Below are 26,976 nucleotides of genomic sequence, written 5' to 3' on the forward strand. Positions count from 1 at the left end.
AGAAAAAGAAACTCACAGCACACACTTAGACATACAGAAGTGGGAGAGCCAGGGAGCTCTCTGTCTCAACTGCAATCAGAGGCACTGAATCTTGGCCCACGGTGTTTTTATTCTTATGCTTAAGCATGTATCAAATATCTTTTGTTGTTGGTGGTGGTGGTTTTCCAAGATAGGGTCTCACTCTGGTTCAGGCTGACCTGTAATTCATATGTAATCTCAGGCTGGCCTTGAACTCATGGCAATCCTCCTACCTCTGCTTCCCTCCCAGGTGCTGGGATTAGAGGTGTGCACCGCCACTCAAATATCTTACTTATGCATCACAAATAGCACCTTTACATAATGCAGACTGTTTTGAGAGAAGTTCCTTAATTTTATGGCATGGTTTTAAGATAGCAGGTTTGCTTGGTAAGGAAGTATCTGGCTATGGTAAACAGAACGTGGGGCATATGGTTAAGATTCAACATATTTAATCTAATTTGAGGTAAGAGCAGATACATTCCTCAACTTGCATGGCATACATGTTTATTTTTGTACAATTATTTTGTACAAAATTAGGCTATTAGCAACACTGAGATATGACAATGGTTTCCAACAATTTTTACTCTGCACATGTACCTATGACAAAGTTTACTTATAAATTAAATTTATATAAAATTAGAATAAAGATAGAAGCTCTGAGTAGTGGCTCAGGCCTATAATAGGAAGATCAACCTGAGCTTGATGCCTGGGCTACACAATGTGTTCCAAACCAGCCTGGATTACAGTAAGGCCCTGCCTCAAGAGACCGGAAAAAATAAACAATAAATGCTAATAAAACAGAAAAATTGTAACAGTACACTGTAATAAAATTGTAATAAAAAAGCATCACAAATGTGCAGTGTAGTGTGAAGAGTCAGGGTCAGAAGTCAGCCTGCCTGAGTCCCAATGCTGCCCTTGTCACTTACTCTCTATGCTTCAGTTGCCTCGTCTGTAAAATTGGGATAATAACATGCCTACCTCAAGAGGTTATTCCTGGATCCGTTGATTTCATGGACACCTTTAACTCAGCACAATAAGGCAAAAAAAAAAAAAAAACTGCTTAATAAATGTCACCTTTTTATTTGCTATGACCCCCATACAGAGCCAACATACGCTGCAAGGCCTGTCACTGGTGCTGAATTACTTTGGGATGACAGGGCATAGGAGTTCATGTCCTTCCTGTGCTAGCAGTCACCTCTAACTATGACCTTATTTATACTCTGCCTGGACTGCGGGCCACACACTCTTTCTTTCCACAGGTAGAAGCCAGAACTTCAAAGTCTTGACTTAGAAAGCCTAGATCATCTTCCTAGCTCCACAGTCTTAATCCCAAAATGACAGAGGGTAGATGCCCTCACCTTTGGGGATATCAATATTCCCAAATATCTAATGAGAACCAGCTGCTAACTAAGGCAGAAAAAGAGGGCTTAACAGCACTCTGGGAAGAGCTGATGCAAACGTGATTTCCATTTCCTGGTGCAAGCCACACACCTCCCAGTTCCTCACTTTCACTTCCAAAAGTCATGAACCAGCCAGGCCACAGCATCTGGCATGATTCCAGCAGGGAGCAGGTATGTTTAATTTGCCCCACCCACTGACTTGATGAATTCTTGTTCCCCTCCTCCAGGGACTTTCCTAACTTCCTTCTGTAAATGAAGGACGGAGCGCATGAGCATGCTGTATATAAATATGCTTGGGAAAGCTTTCTCCTTTTTTTTTTAACCAAACTTAGTTTCTGTTGTAGGTGGTGCATTCCCTAGGAGGGCAGGGCCAGCAGCGAGGGTATCAGGGGGAGAGGGAGGGAGAAAAGAAAGGGGAGGAGAGAGGCAGCTGATGTGAGTAGCTCTCCTATTTAATGGGGGGGTCTATGGCCAGAAGCACTCAGAGGCACCTTTGGGACAGCAAAAGCATGGCGGAAGAGCTGGAGCTGAGCTTTGGGGAAGCAGCCAATGAGGAAGTGCTTTCCGAAGGTGGTGGCTGCAGGCCGGAGGCCAGGACCAGGCTGGCAGCCGGAAGCAAGGGCAGATGTGCCCGTGCCTGCTGCCTGCTTCCGTTCCCCATGCTGGCAGGGCTTTCCATCTACCTGCTCCTCGGCCAGCCCTGCGCCCAGCGAGAAGACTGTGCGCAACTCCAGGTAAGCAAACCTAACCTGCTCCGCGGTGGCGGATTCGTGTCCCATCTGTTCCAACTCTGGTCTCAGGACAGAGCCCTTAGCTGTCACATTACTTTCTTTGATGGGCAAAGCAGGTACGGAATGGAAGGATGGAAGGGTGGACAGTTTCCATCTGGTTCTTAGTATTTCCAGGGAATTGAATTGTCTGTTCTTGTATTTATGTAAAAATAACTTCAAGCTCCATGTTTTTAGATAATTATAATCATTGTGTACTGGTAGTTTACAAACATTTCCTTTAGATCACATTATGTAACACATGATAACCAAGAAAAGACAAAAATCACAGATGAGGAAAGGAAAAACATTCTTATTCATAATCCTTAGCAGTGACATGTATCTGAGGAATAGAATTTCATTTTTCTATTCCATTTTTTAATATTTTTATTTATTTATAAGCAGAGAGAGATAGAGAGAAGTGACACTGACAGAGAGAATGGGCACCTGGGAACCTCCAGCCACTGGAAATGAACTCCAGATTCATGTCCTGTTTTGTGCATCTGGCTTTATGTGGGTAATGGGGAATTGAACCTGGGTCATTAGGCTGGGAGAGCTCAACTACAGAAAGGATATCGGAGTGGGGTTTGGGGAGAAAGGGTATAGGTGTCCAAGAAGAAATATGGAATGTGGGACTAGAAACCTCCAGAAAATATCTAAAAGCCTAAAATATAATATTTAAGTAATACTATTTGGAGGGAAAAATGCCTGTGCATAATCTGTGATGCCTACTTTAATTTTAGCCCTAAGAATTTTCTTTAAATAGGACAATATTTTTGCTCCTTGAAAATCTGGTCTTTGATCAATCCTGGCCATTTTCCAAGCCAGGGCTAATGTGTAACTCCCACCACCCCATCAGGGTCAACAAACAGACAGTGACTCAGGCAGCAATGTTCTTGGGCACATGCCACAGCTCATAAAATGTAGAAGTATGCAGATGCCCCAGGAAGGCTGTTGATGTTGGAAGGAAACTGCAGGACACTGGAGATCAGGCTGTGACCATAGGATGCCCCATGGTGGGGGAGGGTAGTTACTATGAGAAGCTAAGTATGGCACTCAGGTGTGCTAGGACTCTCTGCAGCCATCAGCGACAGAGGATCTTAAACAAGACCTCCAGCAAGCTGTGCTTCCCTGGACACTGAAGGAAAATAATCTTGAAACATGAGATTCCACTTCCTAGGATGCTATCTACAGTCCCTATGTTGACAGAAGCCAGAGGAAGTTTTGATCCAACAAAGGGCATCAGTAGATGTTACAGTCAAGGGAAGCAAGTTGGAGGCAGGGGTAGTCACTAGACATGAAGACTTACCTGTGAAGTGAAGCACCCCTCCCTACGTCTGCCCCACTCAGATGTTTGAGATACAAACCAACCATACTAATATCACCCACTCCATTGTAGGGGGAGAACGCACATAGGGACAATTACGGCTATTGTCACATCAGGCTATGAAAGTTCCCAGTGCATAAGAAGAGAAAGAAGAGTGAGGCTAAGACACATGGAGTGATCTGGGTTCTGAAACAAAGCAGCTGGCCACTCAAAGGAGAGAGCATATAGAATAAGAGCATCTCTCAGAGTTTGCAGGGGCTTAAAGAAAGGCCTCTTGGCTGAGATGCACAGGTGGAAAGAAAACAAAAGGGCTGGGAGTGCCTGGGTGTCAGTAGCACTGAGGGGCATTGGGTATTACGGGAGGCCTCAGAGAAACCAAGAGGGGGCTAGTCTGGGGAGAAGCCCTGCTTGGGAGTCTGAGGGTAGGGTAGATATCAGAATGGGCAGAAGCAGATGGGAATCACTGGTCACTCTGCCCTCTGGCCTTCTGTCTCATTGCCCAAAAGCAACTGGAAATCAGGGCTCAAAGGAGCAGGCCAGGGAGCAGCAAGCCAGTAGGTCAGCCTCAGAAGGCACTGAACAGCCCTGAGATGGGCAGAGATCTGGAGGTCTCAAAAGAGATTAACCAGCTTTCAGAAGATGGCAGAATGTGAGATTCAAGGAGGAAAGCCAAGCTAAAATATGGATTTTAGACATTTGGGTTTGAAACCCAGCTCAATTACTTTCAGCCATGTGAAAAACAGGCTCATGGGTCCATTTCTTTGAGCTTGTCACGTTTTCCACCAAATGGGGGTATTAATGTCAGCGCCCTGACAGTTTTGATAAGGCATGTGCAGAAGAGGTATTTTGTATGTCTGGAATGTGGCTAAGAAACAGTGGCCAGGATGACTGGGGCATGATCATCACTGTATATCAGGGACTAGATGACTACAAAGGAAATTTGGCCTTGATCCTTAGGGCACTTCAAGGCTGATGAATAAAACATCAAGGCTTCTTCCACATGCATGTACTATGGAAGTCCTGATTTTCTCCTAGCCCAACCTTGAGGTGACTCAGGGAAGGTCTCTGCAGGGCACAAGGAAAGTACATTTGTTATAAGGCTGTCCGTGAGGTCCAGGCCAAGGACCCCATTGGAAATAAAAACCAGGCAAGCTGTGGAATGCTATCCAGCCTTAATCCTTCGTTTTGCAAATGGAGAAACTGAGACACAGGGGCGTGGAAAGATTTTCCTGAGCCTATACGTCTATTCATGTGACCCTGGCTTTGTGCACTGGGGCTATAATGGATAAATATGGGGTTCTGGGGTGCTCCATGGAACCCCAAGCCCCAAGTTTCTATCTGTAAATTAACCAAAGAATTAGCAATTATAGACTAAAGAAAATGATTTTTAAAATACGACATTTTATTCAGGTATAACGGGGATGTGGGGAAGGGAGAAGGCTGAGGGCTGAGAAAGGGAAGGTAAAGTGGGGAAACAGGAGATACACCACGTGGTTCAGGAGCCCATGGAAATAGACATGGATCTTAGATTAAAAGGAAATATGAAAGGGATTTTAAATAAAAGGCATGTGGTTCCAAAAACATTAAAAGTAAACCCAGTAATAAACAGTAGCTTCTGGGGTGGGAGAGGGAAGTCTTACTTACCAACGCAAAGACCCAGCCAATCGGCCTGGGCTCCGAGGAGAAATCCACCCACACCTGGGCTGGGTGCACGCTCGAGAGATCTGATTGGGCAAGACTGGCAAATGCTGATTTCCCGCAACTGAAGCAGGCGGGCGAGCTGAGATAGGTGAGGCAGAGGCATGGTGAGGGTGTGACCTAACATCACCCTTAAGTCCCTCCCTTAGGCCTTGTCCTGCCTAGCCAGATCTTCCTCTGGAACCCCGCAGAGCGGAGGCAGTAATGCTGCGCCCAGTTGCAGATGTCACCTCCACAAAGAATCTGTTGGCCGCACCATGAAGGAGAGCAGCCACCAGTCCCTCCGAGCCAGTCTCCCCGTGAGGGCTTTTATTGACCACGTCTGGGCCACTCGCAGAATCACCAACCTAGGACACCTCTCCAGGCTGCTGTATTTTTGCAAAGACACGAAGGATAAAGGCGCAGCTGGGCATACTCATGTGAGGAAAGCAGGGGGACGCGCAATCGTCAGGGCTGAGAGACAGCTCAGCGAGCAAGTTCCATCCCCAGCACCCACGTAAAAGCCAGGTGCGTCACCTGGAATCCTTGTCCTGTTTGGGGGTACAGAGACAGGAGAATAGCTGGAGCTCACTGCTCAGTCTGTTTGATAAAAGCAGAAGAAAAGTAGAAAGGGTGTTAATAATAAAAGAAAAATTGAATTAATTAATAAATAAAGCTGTAGTTCAGTGAAAGCTATTCAGTGTATCCAGTGTTCTCCTCGGGCCTCTCTATATGCGGGTATGGGTATGCACATCTGCACACAATTTTTTTTCTTCTCTTAACCCAGAAGTTCTCTCTACAAGGGTAGTAGGAAAAGAAATATTTCTGCAGTATTTAATAATCCTTAAACCATTCTCATGACTCTAACAAAGACTGCAAAGGCAAAAGGCAACAGCACTTTCATATGGTCAAGCAGACACAACTCAATGCACACGAGCTCAGGTGGAAGAGCCCGTGTCTCACAGCACACACAAGGGCACATGAGCTTCTAAATGCTTAGCGTGTGTCAGAAATAAGTAACTCTGCCAGCATCCAGGTAGGGGAAGTGTGTGGCTGTGGAAGGGACACATTTATAGACCTATAGTCCTTTATACAAAATGTATGTGTCCCCTATATTTGAAACATAGGGTAGTACAGTATTTTAGGGATCTGCAGACCTTTGGAAGATACTAGGCAGATTTGTATCTGAGAAAAGTCAACAGCCTGAATTCTGACCTGCTACTACTTAGTATGTTACGTCATTGCCCTGGGCCTCCACTTGTGTATGAATGAAGTGGAGATGATTAGAAATGAGGCATGTAAAGTGTCTGCAGGAGGTGGTGGTTAGTAAATTGCAGTAGTTGCTTCATACTGATCAGGGAACAGATTACACCATGAGCATAGCTTCTCCACCTGCTTTTGGAATCTGCCATCACAGGCCAGAGAGCAGGTTTGAGTGCTACAGGGCTTTTCTTCTCTTTCAAACTATCTCTGTGCCTCCTTCCCCACTCCAGTCTTACCTGACTGTGACCACCCAACCCGTCCAAGTCATTCTTTACTCAGCTGCATTTGCCCATGGCCTGAGCATCCTACAGAGCCTTCATGACTACCCCAGTATAGGCGTGCATGCCCCTCTGGCCTGTAGCCCAGGCCCCCTGCCAAGTACTCCTGCCATGGCTCTGACAGCCAGAGTCCATGCCCCAGTCAGAATGCGCCCAAGACACTCCACCCTAAGCCAGGCTCAGAGTAGTACTTCATTCTCTGTAGTGAATTCTTCGTCCTTTGGATAAGAGTATTCTGCCCAGAGCAGTCTTCGTAGTTCCCTTCCAGTCCTACTTCTAGAATTGTCTGCCTACACTCTCCATATGCCTACACTCCCCTACCCAGAAATCCCTGCAAAGCTCTAGTCTTTGCACCATGCACTTCTCCCCCTACCCCATTTCCCTGAGACCCCCATGATCTCCAGTGTCCCCAGACCCCAGAGTCACACAGACTTGACAAAAGCCATAGCTCAACCACAACATAGCTGTTACCTCTTAAGTACTTCTTACATACAAAACATCATGCTCAACTTCTTCGTAGTCTATAACATGTTCCATGCAGTATCTGGCATAGAAATGCATGCAATTTGAATTTTCTGTAATTACTCCATGCATGCACACATTAGATAAAGTGCTCCTATTATCCCTATATTAGAGGTAATGGGACTCAGGCATAGAGAAGTAAAGAAAAATGCTTGAAGTCAAACAGTCTATTCAAACTCTACTACTATACTCATCTGCCCAACAGAAGATTGTTATCTTGGATTGATCAAGAATCTTGAACCCAGAAAATCTGTCACACTGTAAGTGTTCAGTAAATGCTCACTCTGTTCCCAAAGGCATCTAGCTGTACCTGGCACTCACTAAGTAGAAAGAGGAATGAAGTCATGGGTTAGGCATCATACCTCCGTGAGCCTCAGACTTGCTGTCCGTAAAATGAGGAAATTAATGTACTTTCTCCATGGCCTTGTAGTGGAGAATTCTGCAAGTTCTTGCCAAAGGATGGACCTACCATTTCCCTACCTACTCTACCTTAGATGAGTCCTTTTAATTCATTCAGGTTGTTTCCTCTTTTGAAGGTAAAGAAGCATAATCCTTTCAGGGCTGTCTAGAGGAAACAGTTGAGCAAAAACGAGCCCTGAATTTCAGAATGAGGCTCCCTCAGTACAGCCACCCTGATGTGCCCTCAGGAAGCCCTAGCAGACTCCTTCCAAAGGACAGGCTGTGAGCAGTGGGCAGGGACTCCCATGGAAGCTCAAAGGCAGGAAGGGCAAGTTTGCTGTAGGTGTTCATCCCAGTCAGCTGGGACAGTAGCTCACTGTTGGTCATTGCAGGAGCCACTCAGTCACTCATTCACTCATCAAGTGAACTTGTAACTCACCAAGCGCCCTGCTAGCTTAGCCAATTCCTGACTCCTCACAGGGCAAAGCACATGCTGCTGAGCTTTCTCCCAGACTAAATTTCACAAGACTCAACAGCTGGCAGTAGTAATGAGCTGAGAATTTGAAGTGGACAGGGGTCACTCTGAAAAATCAGAGTCCAAAAGCACACTTTGAACCTAGGAAGTCATCCGAGTGTCTGTCTTAGAGAAAAGAAGAAAGTCACACAGAAATCATGAAGTATCCTAACATCTCATTCGTCATAAAGACAGCTAAGGGTGGACTTTTGTTTGCAACTGAGGTTATAAAACCAAATAGAGGAGTGTGCAATAGCAACAATGCAGAACACAAATATGGTTTAGGCCCAAAGAGGGAAGTGAATTGATACTCACTTAAAACGTGTCCTTTCTGAGCCAGCACAATAGTCCCAAGGGGGTGGGGAATCACCGAGATCAAATTCACATGCCAAAATCAGGCCTTAGGAAATAGAGTTGGGAATTCCAAATTTGCTCAGCTACAAACACCAAAATCTTTGCTCTGTGCTATGCTGAATCTATCATGGAAAGCCCAGTCCAGTGTCCCTGGGAGGATGATGAAATGAACTGACCTCAGAATAAAAACATTTCCAGTTGAATGTGTCTCTGTGCAAGTATGCACAGAGAAGTAGACGGAAGAGAAAGAGGCAAATGCATGCCTATGTTCTCCTAAAGGTGCCAGGAGATGCTATAGGTCATGAAAAGTTCATGCGTTTGCAATTGCAGCAATTATGACAGCAAGAAATGTATTTGTACGTCTTCCTGTTTGTGAATAGACAGAGGCGATGACTACAGAACGTGGGAGGAAAGGCTAAGTGGATCATTAGTGAAAATACACTCAAGGGATATTCTGGGGAAATGTCAGGAAATTCAAAGACCAACTTGCTTCTGGCTTATGCGCTGTGTTCCCCCTTGATGGTCATGGAACTCCTGATAGGTGCCAAGGTCTGGGCTAGGTCTAAAGGTTCAGTTCTCAGGCCCTCTGTCTATCTTGGACCTTCTGTAGTTTCTTAATGTCTTTATGTCCCTGTAATCAATCTCAGCCTATGCAGACTATGACAAGGTGACACAGGTCCCTCCATTGAAGTGGCTTGAATGTCACCTGAGGATCACACATTAGTGCACAATTAAGCCAGCAAAAATAGCAGTCTCCTCCTTTACCCAGCCTTTCTTCTGCACAGCTTAAAGAAATATAATAATTCTAACATGCCGTTGTAACGGGAGATGGTCAGTTTGAGTTAGGAACACTAGTCAAGCTACAAAAGCAAATTAAAAAAAAAAAGAAAGAAAATCATTGGAAAGTAGCAGTTTCCCAGCTTATAGAAACTAACTAGAGAGTGAATGGGGAAACACCTATTGTGGTACCATGTACTAGGAGTCCTGGGAACCCCACTATCCCAGTAAGATGTGTGCTTACGGGCAGTCACATTTGTTTCTTCTGACTGGTTCCTGGCTAAACCTTGCAGCATGCAGAAAATATTTCATATTTCATATTTTCACAACTATGCCCCACACAGAGTTCATTCATACCAATAGAGGCTGTGTTACTAAAAGATCATGGCTATCCACCTCTAGGTTGTTAAAATGCTTCAACATAAACAAAATATCACTTTCCTGGACTTGGGGGTTGAGAAACTGGATGAAGTCATCAAATCTGAACTTTGCCCTATCTCTGGCTCTTTTCTGCCTGTGTCTTCCTCCTGCCTGTCACTCTGTGAGTTTTGCAGATTAAGTAACCCAGGAAAAGTGCAGGTGCTGCCTTTGGTATTGGGAACAGAGTAGTGAGACAGACAAATGGATGTGCACATGTGCGTACACACACCACCACCACCAACAACAATAAAAATAAGTCAAAGTAAATTACAGTAGCAAGAAGAAAAACAAGAAGTATACTAATAAGGGATAGGACTGGGTTTTTATTCTCAGCCCACGAGATGAGAAGTCATATAAAGGGGAAAGTCTCATTCTTCAAACATGCCCTGGAACACCATGCTGATTTTGATTGGCAGACTAATGCATCATCCCTCAGGAGTTGCCATATCCTTGTAACCCCAGAGTCATCCAGAAGTCATGAGGAGAAGCTAAGCCTGAAGGAGAGGAAGATGTGCTTTGGCCTGGTGCTGCCAGCCACCATGTGGAAAAGAGGCATCAGGATGGCTTAGTGCCTAAAGCTTTGCCCTAGAGAAACTACTAGTTCATCCTCGCAAACCCCATTCACCCATGTGTGAGGCCACAGTAATCTTCCCAGCACAACAGACAGTCATTGTTAAGAGCAGCAGCCTTGGAAAGGCCGATGTTGCTGCTCTTGAGAGAGTCTCAGGTGACATTCTTCCAAGGTACTCTGGACGTGGTGTGGTCTTCAACACCTGCCAGCAGGCACTGGCTCAGCTTCCTAATGCTATTCCATGGGATCTGGGGACATGGTTCTGTGGATAAAGCCCTTGCTTCTTAGGTACAAGGACTTGAAGCCCTAGCACCCATGGAACTTCCTAGTGGGCATGGTAACCTGCCTGTGCTTCCAGCAGTTGGAAACCAAAGACAGAGAATTCTTGGGACAAACTGGGTCTCTGGACTAGCAGAACTGGTGATCTCTCTTGGTACAACTCAGAGACACTTTCAATAAATGAAGTGAGGAGCAATAAAAGAAGATGCCAAAAGTCAACGTTTGGCCTCTACACACACACACACACACACACACACACAAATAAATTCATGCTTCTATACTCACAGAGAAATAAATAAGCAAGCAAATAAAATCCATGCATACCCATCCATATGTGCAAATAAAATGTGTGCCCAACTAATAGAAACAAACCAAGAAATCAAGAGCTTGTGTATGTGTCCCAAACACATCCTCACAACCATGGGATTCTTTTCCTCCCATCTTAAAATATAGTTTACTTGGGTCTTTTGTCAGTAGCACAAAATCAACATCCTAAATAATATCTTAAAAAACCATCCTATAGTGTTTGGAGAGTAGAAACACAAGCATGGACATTAGTACCACTTCTGAGACGTGAGTGTGTCCAGTGCATTTTAGCTCAGTAAGTATTCATACAATTCTCTTGTTCTTAGTTAATAGATATTTCCTGAGTGGCCACTTTGCTTTATGTAGGTACTACTGTAGATGTTGAAACTATATCATTGAATAAAGAGCAACAAAGATCACCCTACAAAGCTTATCTTCTGTTGTGAATAAGATGTCCTTACAAACTTCATATGACTAGAGGCCCAGGCATGCTGATTTCTCTCCCTCTCTTTCTCTGTCTCTCTCTCTCTCACACACACACACGCAATCTCTCTCCCTCCCCCACTCCTTTTCCTTCTTTCTTTTCACTCAAATGAATAAATAAAGTATTTTTAAAAAGTCATCGCTGTTGGGGCTGGAGAGGTTTCTTAGTGGTTAAAGTGCTTTCCTATGAAGCCGAAATATCCAGGTTCGATTCTCCAAGTCCCATGTAAGCCAGATGCACACAGTGGCAAGTGTATCTGAAGTCTGTTTGCAGTAGCTAGAGGCTCTGGTGTGCCCATTCTCTCTCTAATAAATAAATTAAATAAAATAATTTTTTTTTAAGTCATTGATGTTGAACAGGTGCTCACAGCAATGTTGGGGGTTTTTAAAGACCACTGTATTCTTGCCTCTAGAAGTGTATGTGGTGACATTGTTCCATAGCAGAAAAGCTTATAGTTTTCCAGTCCCCATTTCTGTTGGGCCTCCCTACTCACACACAAGCTGTAAGCCTTGCTGGAACGGCCATTCCCTCTGTGTCACCTGGCTGATATCTTTAGAACCTATAAGCCTCCATGAAGGGTATTTTCCCCTGTGCTTCGACTTCTGGGTCAGGCCTCTTGCTACTGAACTTCCTCACCACATCAGAAGTTTTTCTTGAAGCTGTAGGGGCAATGGTTTATAACTTGGGATTCTTGAGCTGGAGGGATGCATTAGCAGTTAAGACGCTTGCAGGATCCAGTGTCAATTCCCCAGAACCCACGTAATCCAGATGCACATGGTGGCACATGCGTGTGGAGATTGTTACAGTGGCCAGAGGCCTTGGTGCATGCTCTCTCTCTCCATGTGTATGTGTGTGTATATATATATATATATATATATATATATATATATATATATATATGTAAATATATATTTAAATAATATATTTATATATAAATATATACATTATATGTTATATATTATATATATATATTTATATAATACAAACACACACACATATATATATATATTCTGTCTCATAAATAAATAAAAATATTTTTTAAAAAACTTGGGATTCTGGAGGTTCAAGACATTTGGCCAACCCAATTGTCAGTGTGAGGACACACACAGCCTCCATCTCTGAGTATTGCTGTGAATCTGAAGGAGATGCTGCCTGCATAAACCAGTAGTAACTGCACTAGTATTTCTAAATACTTCATAAATCTCTTGATTAATGCCCTGTAGTTGCTTTTTATGACTTGGAACACAGACGACACTTAGAGAAGAATAAATGATGAATGGCATCAGAAAGAGTAAACAGGGACTTTGATGTCTAGATACGATAGAACCGTGTCTTGAAGGTCATGAGGCTCCATCAAAGGTTTATGAGCACAGCAGTGTCTTGATAAAGTGATGCTTTAGAAAACCCCCCTGAAAGATGACTAGGAAATAGATCAGATAAAGGAAGAAACCGAAAGCCTGAAGGCCTGATATATCAGTGCACACTCTCCTGCTGATGGATCCTATTCCCTTGCATTCACACAGACACATTTCTTCGTTCATAAATACACAAACACACACACACACACGCACATATAGAGTTCAAGATGCAAGACAGATCAAGTACCCAATGTAGAGGAGGATGCACTATTAGTGGAGATTATGTACTTACAAGAACCAAATGAGAGGCCTGGGTTGTATCAAAATCACATTAGAGAAGGACTGGTGAAGACAAGATGTCAGATGGTGGTGGTCTGGTTGTGACACTAAGACGAGGCTTACTCTTAAGTGTTAATCTCGGGCATGGGAATGGTGGTCATTTGCAATGACTCATGCATTTTCTGATTTGTTCACCTAAGATCTGAAGGTCATTTAGAGTTGTGGATGTTATTATCTACAATTTATAAATGTGGACACTATGCTCAGAGAGGAAAAGTGTCTTCATAAAATCATATGATTAATAAATGATGCAATCACAGTTTGAATGAATATCTGTCTGCTTCCAAAGCAGTTACTTATCCTCTATCGTGTGGAATGTGAAATAGCTCACAAATGTAGACTGTGATGATAAAAAGGTCTTTGTGTACTACACAGCAATAAGGTAGAATGGGTTAGGATGATGGAAGAAGAACACAGCCATTATTTCTTTCTCTATATCATTCCTTAAGACTCAGAAAGACAGGTATCATGTAATCTCTTGTATGCAGATCCACATTATATATAATCATATAGATAACATAAAAGTCAAAGTGGAACTATCTCAGAAAGGAAAGGAGATTAGCAGGAGGAAAGGTGGGGAAAGAGAGAGAAGGATATGGTGTGAGTATAGCCAATGTACATTATACACTTTGAAAATGTCTTATGAAACCCAGTACTATGTACAATGAATATATGTGTTAATAAAAAATAGAATAATTCTGGGCTGGATAGATGGTTATGCATTTAAGGCACTTGCCTGTGAAGCCTAAGGACTCAGGTTCAATTCTCCGATACCCATGTAAACCAGATTAATGAGGTGGAACGTGTGTGAAGTTTGTTTGCAGTGACTAGTGGCCCAGCATTTTATCTCTCTCTCTCTTAAATAAATAAATAAATATTTTTAAAAGAATAATTCTAATTTTAAAATTATAGTGCTAAAACAAAGTATCATTGTTTCTTTAAATAATACAAGCAATGACAAGATGCTGAGGTCCTCTAGGACAGTATGAGAAAAGCTCTCCAGAAAAAGACTTTAAACTTGAGAGACAAGCATAAGGGACATAAAAGTCACTGGAAGTGCTAGAAAAATAAATGCAAAGCTGATCTGCAAGATTCTCACCAACCAAAATACTCTCATGCCATTTCCTTCACAGTAGAGTACCAAGGCTAGGTAGCAAGAGCATCTTAATCATAGCTGTGCTAGGGGCAACTGTGAGAGTGCTGGAGTCAGAGGGACCACAGGTACCCTAAACTATATTTTTCTATCTTAACAGACTACCAAAGAACAGGAGTTCCAATCTGCACCTCAGCTGTTGTGTAAGTATGTTCATCTTGAATGAGAATGTTTCTGGTGGTTCTGGTACTCAGACAATTGGTGATAGAGGGGTCATTAACTGCTGAGTTATTAGGCTGAAGAATGCAAACCTAGAGAAGCAGCAAGGCTCTTTCTTCATCACGAAGAAGCAAGATAGTTATGGCTGTCTGGCTACATGTATGACCTATGGAGCTGATGTCCTGAATCCAAGCCCATCTCTGGGATATGCTAGCAATGTGAACTTTGGGCAGGTAATTTTACCTGTCTCCATTTATTCTTCACTAAAAATGGTTATAACATTACCTTTCTGACAGGGTTAACATGAATTAAATTAATTCACTCCTATTAAAGAAAGTACAATTTTAAAGAAAGTACAATTCAAATCTTGCTATATATTTTTGCTTTTTGTCATCATCAACATGGTCTTCATCATTGCTGTTAAAACACTTACTTCATTTAGACAATCAAAGTGAAATTCTAAGATATTCTCAAAGACTAATGGGAAAACAAAGGCTCAGAAAGTGAAAAGGACCTTCCAAGGCCATAGTGCTAGAGTGGGACCATCTCTTTTGAGTTGGGTCATCAGCAAACATAGTAAGGGGACCAGCTAATTTGCTCTCCCAGAGCAACTTGAGGGAAAAAGCAAAGTTGTGCTTTCCTAAGCATTGCTCATGAGCCAAGCATCATGTGAACATTCTAGCTAACATAGGGAGTACTGTGCCTGTCATACAGATGGGAAAACAAACTCTAGACCAGGCAACTTGCCCAAAATCATTTGCACTCAAGACTCCTAATGTTGAGTTTCCTCCCCCCCCCCAAAGTGTCTGTGCAGGTACCACATGCCAATCCAAAACTCACAAGGCATGAAACTGAATCACAGTGGAAATGACCAAAGTTCTCCCATCATTGTGCCAGCAAACTCCCAAAGTCTGTCTCCACTCCTTCTCCCTTTGGCTCATACAAAGCATATTTCTCTTTTTTACAGACACACCTCCCAGAACTGATGGAGATAAGCCAAGGGCACATCTGACAAGTAAGCCTCCCTGTGGTTTTTTGTGTGTTTTTTGTTTTTAGTTTGCTTGTTTGTTTGTTTGAAAACATGAGCTGTAGAACTGAGATTTCTTTTAGTACATTTGCCAGAATACCAGTACTTCAAATGGGAACATATAGCCCTTGGCAACAGACATGAACATCAGGATTTAGATATTTCTTCCACCCTTTGAAGGCTCCAAAAGGTCTGTGTCCCTTGAGCACTCTTTTCAATTCAGCCAGCCTTCTTCATTTCTTTTCTGCCTCACATACATATACAGCCTCAGTCTAACTGAGAGGGTTCTTTTCAGTCTTGGACCATCAGTAGTTCTGGATCTCGTCACCATTGAAAGATCCCTGAGTGGCCCATTCACCCTGTCTTTAGTCCACTGTTTAAGGTGTTACTGGACTCTTATATGCAGGATGTAGTTTTAGAAAATTTCCATGGACATTGAGATACCAAAAATAGTTCCATAATACCACCATCTCTCTAGTTTCCCAGTCTAATGTGGAACCTCTAGGAACCTCACACCTGCCATGCATAGACCTCTGACACTCCAGAGGACAAAGCAAGACAGTACAGAAATGTGTCAGGACCCCATTCAAACTGATAAATTAGCATGTTAAAAAGTGAGTCTACTCTCCTGACATGTGAGAAAATTTGCTATCTACAGTGGGATCTCCTGTGACCTGAAACATGTATACTGCTTTTGAACTAAGGGGTTGTCATGCTTACTGAGTTCAGATATCCACAGTTCCACTGTGGTACTTGCCTGTAATCCCAGGGCTGGGGAGGCAGAGATAGGGAATCAATCCCTAGGGTCTAGCTACTCTAGCCACATCAATGAGTTCTAGGTTCAGTGAGAGAGTCAATTTCAGAGAACAAGGTGGAGAGCAATAGAAAAAGGCACCAAATATCAACCTTTGGCCTCCACACACATGTGCACATACATGCAACATGCATTCACACATAAATATGAACATGTATGCAACACACACAAAAACAGTGAGGGAGATGCCACCTTGCTGTTACTGTTTCTTCTGCCTCTAATAATGGAATGGATTGAACATGCTGGGCAAGAAAGTCCTAAAAAACTGAGTGAACCTGGACCTGGTACCCTTCTTTTTATAAGAATTGTTGAGACTGGGATTGTCTACTAGTCTCCCAATAGTTAAGCACTATAGTTGGCATTTGAATTCCATTATTTCATTTAATCTGCATGTCAATCCAATGCAAAAGGGAGTGGTTGTTCCCCTTCACAGATGGATAAACTGAGTCTCAGACAAATAATCCCCATGCCCCAAGACAGATGAGTACACCTTGGAGACACCCAGAGTCATATTTGCCTTTCCAATCTGCAGCTTTCCCCACCCCCACCACATACACACATACACACAGCATGCTTCCTATCCAGCTCCTCTCACTGCTGGCTTAGCACAGCCCATTGCATTCCCCTGCAGAGGACTGGCCTTGTCTGGGGACCCACTGAACTCCATTTATGCATCATCTGAGGAGAAGTGTTTTTCAGTCACTGAATCATCAGTAGTGAAGGGACTGACACTACAAGAAACAACTAATTAGTAGTCTATATGATTTTGCAAAGAGGCTCCAGATCTTTCCAGAGGCCAGTTAGTATGGAGACCAAAGGAGCTCACCTCCAATCAGAATATGTGTCACATTAGCAAAAGAAACCTTAGCCCTGGGCTAGAGAGATGACTTAGCACTTAAGGCACTTGCCTTTAAAGCCTAAAGACCGACCCAGGTTCAATTCCCCAGGACCCACGTAAGCCAGATGTACAAGGTGGTGCATGCGTCCGGAGTTTGTTTACAGTGGCTAGAAACTCTAGTATGCCCATTTGATCAGTCTCTCTCTCTCCCTCCCCTTTCTCTCTCCCTCCTTCTCTCTCTCTGAAATAAATCAATTTAAAAAATTTAAAGAGGAAGCCTTAGTCCTGTCACCAGTGGAAAGACACTTTAGAAGATCCAGGAACTATATTTCTGATCACCCACTGGGTGTTAAGATTTTCTTCTTATTTTGTTTTAGACAATTGCATATTTGAATATAATGTATTTTGATCACTGTAGTGGTTTGGTTCACCCCCATTACCTTCTGCTGTCACCTCACACTGAACCCCTTCTTCTCAACTAGTCCCCTCCTACTTTCCTATTATTTTTTTTCCTTGTGACCCACTGACCTTAATTAAGATTGCTTGCATGAGGATAGGTAGGGGATTATTTCCCAGAACATGGTGGCAACTTACCAGTGGTTGCACCACCCAAGTAAATGTCTCCCCCTTTCACAGAAACCATTAACTCCAAATAGCTCCTCAGGGAGATATGCAGCCCCATTCCATGACAGAAGGCTGGTGGACCCAATTTTGTTTAAGTCTTATGTAGATAACCTCAGCTTCTGTGAGTTCATGAATGCCAAGGCCATATCATGGCTGGAAAACTTAATTCCAAAGGCTAAATGTTAAACATAACTTTACCTAAACTTAGTATATGATAATAATTAATGTGGGTTTCAAAAGCAGTTATATGAAATTAAAATGTTTTTATTTCTCCTGAAAAGTATTAGTTTTATTGTAGATTGTCTTCTTTGAAATCATTGGTTTGAATCATTTGATTCTATTCATTTTATTTTGCTGTAGATATAGTTCATAAAAACATTTGTTAATATGTTCTATATAGTTTAGACTTATGCATAATAGAAATGTTAAAAAAACATATAAAATGAAATAGGCTTGCTCTTTAATCTATCAGAATAAAACCCATAGGAGTATTTGAGGAGAGGAAAGTTGAGCAGAACTGTATCAAGCAATGATGATAAAAAATGCCAATGCATTCTCCTCATTTACTCTTTAGAACAAGGCTTTGGAGCAGTTACAGGCAGGACAATGAGGCTTATAGAAAGAAGGGAACCTACATAGCTAGTTAGTACTCTAGCATGCTACAGAATTAGAGGTGATACTGGGCCCAAGTGGCCCAAAGCCCAGGTTCCTTCCATTCCACAGTCTAGCCGCATTGACTTACATTCTGGCCATGTCAATGTGGCAGAAGAACTGCCAGAAAGTCCTGGGTCTCTGGTTCCAACATGTACTCAAGAACAGTGTTTCCTGTGACTTTGGACCCCAGCAGCAGAATGCTCGCTCGCTCTCTTGCCCTCCCTCATTCTCCCCCTCTCTCCCTTTCTCTCTATGTACTTCCCTCCCTCTCTTCCTGTTTTCCTCCTTTCCTCCCTCCTTCCTTTTCTTTTTGGAGCACAGCTTGTATAAGACAAGAAACATACTTAAAAATCAAATAATTTAGAGCCTATTCCTAATAGCTAAAGATTTTGCTTATACCACATCCTTTAATCCTTTCCTCAGATATTATTAACTCTTCTAAGTAAAGATATGCCAAACAAAATGTAAGCATAGATTTATTAGGATGAAACATTTATGCAAAAGGATTGTTGCTAGAGGGAGAAGCCTCCATACACATAGATAATTGGTTCCAGGACCCCTTGTGATACCCAAATCTTCTGACGTTGAAGTCCTTTATATACAATGGTGTGTTGTCATGTAGCCTACACGAAACCTCCCACATATTTTAAAGCACTCTAGGTAACTTTTAATGCTTAAAACAGTAAATAGTTGTTGTACTGTATTGCTTAGGGAAAAATGAAAGGAATAAAACCTGTATAGCCTCAGAACTGATGATGCCATTTTTCTCAATGAAAAGAAGAGGAGAGGGAAAGCAAGTGAGCATTATGATGCTGTGCTCCAATATTTTAGATCCTGAATTGGTTGACTCCACAGGTGCAGAAGCAAGGACAGGGAGGGTAGCTAGTATTATGATGGTGGCAGCGGTGGGGAGGAACTATTGTGATTCAGAGAAGGTTCTGACAATAGCGTCTACTGGTTTCTCAAGTTAGGGTAGAAAGAGGCTTTCTTGTTCAGAGACTAGTAGGAAAATCCAGAATGAACCAGGTACAGAGAAGCAGGGAGAATGGCTGGAAGGACTGAGCAGAGAAGGTTTAAATCCCACAGCCAAAGGGCTAGGTGCTAGTCAGGCTGAGGGTGGGTCAACATGGAGGCCCTGGAAGTAGGAGAGAAGAAAAACCAAAATGTGTTCAACCAGTCTTTTGTTGCAAATGGCCAGTAAGGACAAAAGGGTTTGACTCATGATTTGTGAGGCCAAGAAGGGGAATTGGGAGGGCTAGGCTCTAGCCTTGTTTGGGCTCATCCAGGCAATTTTGGGGAAAGATGGCTGTTTATAGTTGGCTGTTTGCAGGAATATCAAGCAGTGAGGGTCTTTCTTCACTTTCACTGTGTCCATGTAGAATAGCCATTCTGAAATAGTAAAACTTTTTACTGTGAGCCAAACACAAGTGACCATGTCCCAGGAGAACAAACTCAAGTTTACCAGGAACACCATGGTTCCTTCTGTGGGAAAGGTTACAAAAGCTCATACAGTCATAAGGGAAAGTAGGTGGGATCTGTGAGGTGGCTGTATAGAGGTGGGGATGATTCTCATGGTACCCTTAACTCCTGTAACAGAGCAGGAAATCATGAAGGATGCAGATGCTAGCCCATCCTTAGCTTTAGAATGGGTAGAAGCCAGAAGTCTATCAGGTTGAAAATAATTTGCAGGAGGTTTTTTTTTCTGATAGAAAAGAAATTAACAATAGTCTGAGGCAACTTGGGCCCCCTGGTCTGCCATGTTCCCTCTCTCATGATGCCCCAAGTTAGCAAGCCAGTGTTGGTCTTCTTGGAACTTCACAGCTGTTTTCCAGGTCAGGTCAGAAAGCTGAGCCTCAAAGAAGTGAAGTGATTTCCCTCAGATTACCTACATGAGATGCCACAGTCTCTGAACAAACACATATGTTTACCCACTTATCCTTCTCCTCTTCCTCCTTAAGGCCTGTGTGACATGTCAGCTAGACTCAGTCCTCTTATTCATCTGTGAAAATGACATGAGACTGTCAAAGTCCACAGTATCTGACCTGAGCCACTTAAACCTCTCTTTTGTCTTTGCAGTCATAAAACAGAGTCCCACACCACACCCGCAGAATCACTTTCCAGCTCTGCATTGGGAGCATGAACTAGGCTTAGCCTTCACCAAGAACCAGATGAACTACACCAACAAATCCTTGGTGGTCCCAAAGTCGGGAGACTATTTTATTTACTCTCAGATCACATTCCGGGGAACCACATCTGAGTGTGCTTACATCACCCAGGGGAGACGGCCAAACAAGCCAGACTCCATCATTGTGGTCATCACCAAGGTAACGGACAGCTACCGTGAGCCCTCTCAGCTCCTCACAGGGGTCAAGTCTGTGTGTGAAATTAGCAGCAACTGGTTCCAGCCCCTCTACCTTGGTGCCATGTTCTCCTTAAAAGAAGGGGACAAACTGATGGTGAATGTCAGTGATGTCTCTTTAGTGGATTACACAAAAGAAGACAAAACCTTCTTCGGTGCCTTTTTGCTCTAGGGGCAAAGCAGGCATCATCGTGTGATGCTATTCTGTTTCCTCCTTCCCAATTTTCCTTGCCCATAGCTAATTATAGACAGGGTTTTCTTGCAGTCAAGGGTAGGAGCCATACCACAAGGCAGGGGTTTAGTTGTATCACTTAAGAACCCAAAGTTCACCCTTCATATGCCTTGAAGATGAGAATATTAATTGGAAAAAAATGAAACAAATATCTAATAAATGACTGTGGTTTCTGGAGAAGTATCGGACTTGAAGACACCGTAACACCAATCCTCAAAGGAGTGAATAATCTATTCCAATCTAGATTTAAAGACTATCTTTATGACCTCATACTGCATGCTTTTCACCAGGAATCCTATTTTGGTTGAATTTTATCACAAATTTATTTCAGTTCAAGAGTTAAGGACAATAGCCAAAGAAAACAGTGTAATCCTCCAGATGCAAAAATCCTTTATCAACATTTCCACAAATTTTCACACCTAGATCTTAAAAAATTGCAAAGAGAGCTGGTATTCCTAATGAATGTTCTCCAAAAAGGAACTGGTTATTATGCAATCCATGGTCTCAAAAAGAAAAGCTATCTTTCCCTTAATTGTCAACACAAGTATCCAAACAGACAAGTGTGAATTCTGCATGCATGCTGCAAACACAGCAACAAAGTCTTTGCTATTATCAGCACATTTTTCTTGAGTATCTATTATTTTCCAGGCACTCCTCTCCCAGAGGACACCGAGAAGCCCAAGTCAAATTCTAGTCAAAACTTAAATGAATCCTCACTGGATGCTTCCTAACTGAATATCAATAAATGTACTCCAGAGAATAACTTCAAGTCCTAAAACACAGATCATCTGACAATGTTTCTAGCATTGTCTTGAATAAGTGAGCCAGATGAATAATCACTAAAGAAAGTCAAAGTCAGACTTTTCTTAACTCTTATGACCAACTGTATAAACAACTTGATTCATGCCAGGACATAATGGAATTATTCTCCAAGGAAGAAAAAACTATCAATCATCAAATCTGGAGAAGCTTATCCAGGTCTGCTTTGAAGTTTGATTTGCAACTTTATATGCAGAATTTTATGTGGGTATTTTCATCTTATACTCTTCAAAGGGATTTAAGTATGGGCTTAACCAATCAGACCAGCCAAGACTTTTTCAGAGGATAAATTGAATGCTGAAAAGGTCTCTCTGCGTCTCAGTGGGCTTATGTCCTCAGTGTGAATTTTCTCACACTCTCTTAACTGCTGTTGGTTGGTCTGCAAAGCAGGGATCTACTCATCTATTTCTCAGGATCAAATTAGCTCATTGGAACAAAGAGAAGAAGTTAACTATTGCAGTCTGCGTAGGCTAAGAATATTTAATGACTATGGCTCTGTGATCAAAACTAACAACCCACTTGAGAATAAGACCTTGGAATAAAATGGTCTGGTCCCTCTAGCACTATGGCCTATATTAGAAATGCCCCTACCATGGCATATTCCACAGATGGATCTGGCAGCACATTCAGCACCAAATGCTCCAGCTAGTTACCAGAAAACTATAGAAGCAGAGAACCTTGTCATAGTGGCTGGTAAAGTAGTAATAGTTCATCAATGTTTGTTGAGTAGTAATTGGATACAATTTTAATGATGTCTTAGAAACAAAAATTGAGAGATAAACACTGCCCATGAACTCTAGGATTCTACTAAGCTAACATGCCAGTTTCTTTCTGGCCTTAAACTTCTCAAAATAGTACAAGACTCAGTGAGAGTACAAGGAAGAATGAGGTCACCTCCACCTGTTTACAAGAATCTTCATAGGGGAAATGGCACCTGAAAACAGGTAAACAGCCCCCAGATGGCCCTGCCAAAAGTAATTTCAGGAGGAAGAATTACTCTTTGCTTAAAACAGAAAGATGGGTTTCTCAATAACTCTAAAACTAGCCTGCTTGGAGGATGCAACTCTGAGAGCAATATCTATTGGTCGATTAAGAGTTCTTTGTCAATGATTCCCGTCTGGCTGCATGGTCAGAACTGACATCCCAGTAGGAGACTAAGATCTTCTGTCTTCCTGGGTCTCCATGATGCACGGGAGCATCAAGCAACTTGGTCTTACAGTTGGAATTACACATGAGAATCCATAATGCTCCACTCACCTTCTCCTCCACTAAAATGAAACTTTGCATCAAGGACCCTCAAACTTGCCCATAGGAGTTCTAGTGGACTTGGAATTTATCCAAGTCAGGAGTTTCCAGATATCCTATGGCTCTTGAGGTTTTGGAAAGATTCCTGCCATGTATTTATTTTCCTCCTGTCATTAGCTTGTCTACTGAAGAATGAAATTCAAGTTTTCACTGTTGATTTTGTTAAATTTTTAACAGTTTATTTTTTACTATCAAAAAGTCACATCTACCAATTCCTATTGGGACTCAAGCCAAAACTTCTCTTTCCAAAATATTGTAGCAAATATTAGTGAACTATTTTTTAGAAGGTGGAAAATGCTTTGTAAGAATATGTTATGGAGTCAGGCATGATGGTACATAATAATACTCCAAATACTCAGGAGTCTGAGATAGGAGAATTGACATGAGTTCAAGGCAAGTCTGGGATAGTTAGTGAGTTCCAGACAAGCCTGAGCTAAGTTAGCAAAATCCTCTCTCCACCTCTCCCTCTCTCTCTTGCACACACACATGAAAAGAATATGTGAGGGTGACATGGTCCTCAAAAGGTAAAGGGGCACATTCAAGGATTTGGGAGAGGAGACACGTGCTTTAGAAAATATTTAACTTAGGAGGAAAATGCTTTACTTATTAAATAGCTCTCAAAAGAAACTGCTGGACTTAAATAAGTTCCACACTTATTGGATACTTACATGCCTCGGGACACAGAGGTAAATTATTTTTGGCTCAGACATGTTCATTCTAACTTCTTAGTATCTCCATTGTCTATAAAGCTTCTAATTTATTTTAGTTGGATTAGCTAATTAATTAGCTAACTTGAGGCATATTGATGTTTTCTTATTATGAAAATGGATGCCATTTGATGAAGGATTATTAACAAAAGAATTTTTATTTACTCTTCAGTGTTCTTTTTTTTTAAATTTTTTTAATTTATTTATTTGAGAGCGACAGACACAGAGAGAAAGATGGATAGAGGGAGAGAGAGAGAATGGGCGCGCCAGGGCTTCCAGCCTCTGCAAATGAACTCCAGAACATGCGCCCCCTGGTGCACCTGGCTAACGTGGGACCTGGGGAACCGAGCCTCGAACCGGGTCCTTAGGCTTCACAGGCAAGCACTTAACCACTAAGCCATCTCTCCAGCCCCAGTGTTCTTTTAATAGCTACTCAAGGACAGTTTTTCATAAATAAATAAGGAGGGAAGGCAAACACACTATTTCCTATGACAGAACCTATTATTAAAGCAACACAACAAGAGGGAATATTTATTGGCCTCCATTTTGATTATCAACACCGTTTCAACCATTAGAACTTCAGCTATGTCCTAGAAACACCTTGAAAAGTATGTGTTCTCAGCAAAATAAAAAAGACACGGTCAAAAATCATGGGTCATTAGCATTTTGACCATATCATGGATTAAATCTATTTGGCAAAACAGAACTGTTAGTTTGCTATAATTTTTTTAAAAAGTTGTAGTAAGGTACGTAAGAAAAAGTGAAACATACTTTTACATCTTCATATCCTGAAACACTTCAGGCTCAGCTCAGCAACCAGGGCATGCCAGAGCCCTTGGCTCCATTTCACTCTAAGCTATGTCACTCCTGAGGAAATTTCAACTCTGTGCTTGTCCATAAATCCTCTAAATCGTAAAGTTACACTAGGTCGCTCTGCACAAGGTGCAGCCATCACCAATACCCTCTTGCAAGGTATTTTCTCAAGTCCTCAATCAGGTTTCCATGATTAAGACATGAGGGATTAATTTTTAGGACACGTGTATTTGTATTCTTTTCCTTGCACAGTATGTGTCTACTTTCAGAGTGTGCTGTTTATTAGGACCCAGAGTCCTGGAAGTGTTTTTTGCCAATTTTGGTAGAATTTTCTTTAAATGTCTATTGTTATCCTGAACATTAGCAGTATTGTATCATATTGACCGCTAGACCTCTAGAGAATTCTGTGAACTATAAACCCTTGAATTCTTCAGTGGTGACAGTGTGTGGATCAAAACGGCCACATATATGCCTTGTCCCAGTCTAATAATTGTATTTGCAGCTTCCCATACTCTAAGGTACATTTTCCCCTACCTTTTCCATTCCACCATTTTCCAGGAAATCCACTAGCCCAAACTGAAGTTACTTTTGCAGGATCACAAGGAGTTAAAGGCCCATCTAGAGTTAGGATTTTGCCTTCCTGAGTCCCAAACCTGAGCTTATCCAGTTACCCTGAATTCTTGCAAAATGGCATTCTACTTAATGCCTGGAGGACACATTGAAAGAAAGCAGAAAAATTATTCTCAAGTACCTACGAGTTGATTTGGGGAGACATACTCCATGTGTCCCAGAAGGAAGGGATGCTAGGGTTACCACCTTCACCTTCAGACCCCTCCATCTGCCCCAAAGTGGAATTTATTTTGCCTGGAGGTGATTTCTCATTCCCTAGAGAGTCAAACAAAGGGAGTTTTATAGAGACCATTGCTTCACTGAGGACTGGCAAGGGATTTCTGCCATCTTCCAAATCTATGTCCATACTTTATTTGACTCCCTTGATTGACTTCCATACATCCTATTTAATTCTGACTAACCTAGAAGCCTTGCCAAGAGGTCAGCCTACAAGCAGCAATCACTTCCCACTTGTTCAGAGAATGTCCAGAACAAAGTGACTCTACAGTCTTGCCCAATAGGGGAAATATTATGGATTTTTAGAGCTGACCTGGTCTGTGAAGTTTTTTTATTTCAAATTTCATTATTTCAAAGATTAAGACACCTGAACTCAGAGAGATGGAAGGCATGGCTCAATTTCAGGCAGTAGCTGCAATGCACTGTAGAGATGAGGCTGGAATTTCTATCCCCTTGACTCCAGCCAGTCTTTCAGTTTCACCCATGGTCATCTGTCACATGATAGCACTTAACCTAGGCTCTGGAGAGCAGAGAAGATCATGACAGGCAAGCCCTGCTCTCATCATAATGCACACAGGAGGACTTACAATGATGAGTAAATAAATAGCATACATGATTTTATTCTTAAAGTCATTAAAATATATAAGTTTCCCCTCTTTTGTTTCAGGGGGTATAGAGATTGAACAAATGTAGGTGTTTACCTGACTTTAGTGATAAGCCCCATGTGCTTTCATTGGTTTTATGTTTTATGTTAAAACATCACTATACCAAGGTAAAATGCATATTGTATGTTGTTAGATATGTAATTAGCTGATATGCATCCCATGTATGAGTTCTAAAATCTGTAAATGAAAGGTTGTATATGTTGATGTATTTAAGATATAATTTAATAAACTGGCATTGAAGGATACAGAATTTTGATGATTAAGTCAATTTTTTTGTGAATCTGTTTATCTCTTTTTCTAGAGTAGAATCCAAGTGTGACCTATAAGAATGTTCATACATTTAGTTCTCCACATAGTCAAATACAACTGATTTTCATTATTATAATAAGTTGATTTGAAACAAATTGTGCTACTTTGGCAAATGGGAGAAAAGGGGAGAATCCAGTGAGTTCCATTAGTGAATCAGGAAGAAAGCAGTAATGTGGCCTGACCATACAGTAAGAAACGCTGAAAAGGAGAAAGAGAAGACAGAGAGTATGGCGAGAGCACTTGATGGGCTCAGATTTGGGCCCAGGCCTATGTCTGAAACTGGAATGCATGTCTCTCATAAAGGCACTGATCAAGCCTGCTGACACAGTTTCCTTTCTACAGTACTCACAGACAGATGGACACAAAGTGGTACACGTGCCTGGAGTTTGTTTGCAACAAGAGACCTTGGCGCACTCATATACATGCATGTGTAAAATTCGCACATAGAAAATAAACAGCAATGTGGGATTGAGGTAGTAGCTTAATGGGCAAATTTCTTGCCTTTTGTTGCAGTCCAGTTCGCATTGCTGTTAGAAATCACCCAACCAAGAGCAGCTTCTGGGGAAAAGGTTTATTTTGGCTTACAGGCTCGAGAGGAA

At 42.1% G+C, this 26,976-nt stretch overlaps 1 protein-coding gene across 1 annotated transcript; it reads left to right on the plus strand.

Moving 5' to 3' along the window:
- Positions 1 to 1,927: 1,927 nt before the first annotated feature.
- Tnfsf15 (TNF superfamily member 15) lies at positions 1,928 to 20,905 on the plus strand. The gene is made up of 4 exons (XM_045141747.1): positions 1,928 to 2,152; positions 14,307 to 14,349; positions 15,333 to 15,380; positions 20,399 to 20,905. The coding sequence occupies exons 1-4, from the start codon at positions 1,928 to 1,930 to the stop codon at positions 20,851 to 20,853; spliced, it is 771 nt and encodes a 256-aa protein (XP_044997682.1). The 3' UTR covers positions 20,854 to 20,905.
- The last annotated feature ends 6,071 nt before the right edge of the window (positions 20,906 to 26,976 follow it).

This window comes from Jaculus jaculus, chromosome 1 (genome assembly GCF_020740685.1).
Source record: "Jaculus jaculus isolate mJacJac1 chromosome 1, mJacJac1.mat.Y.cur, whole genome shotgun sequence".
Classification (NCBI taxonomy): domain Eukaryota; kingdom Metazoa; phylum Chordata; class Mammalia; order Rodentia; family Dipodidae; genus Jaculus; species Jaculus jaculus.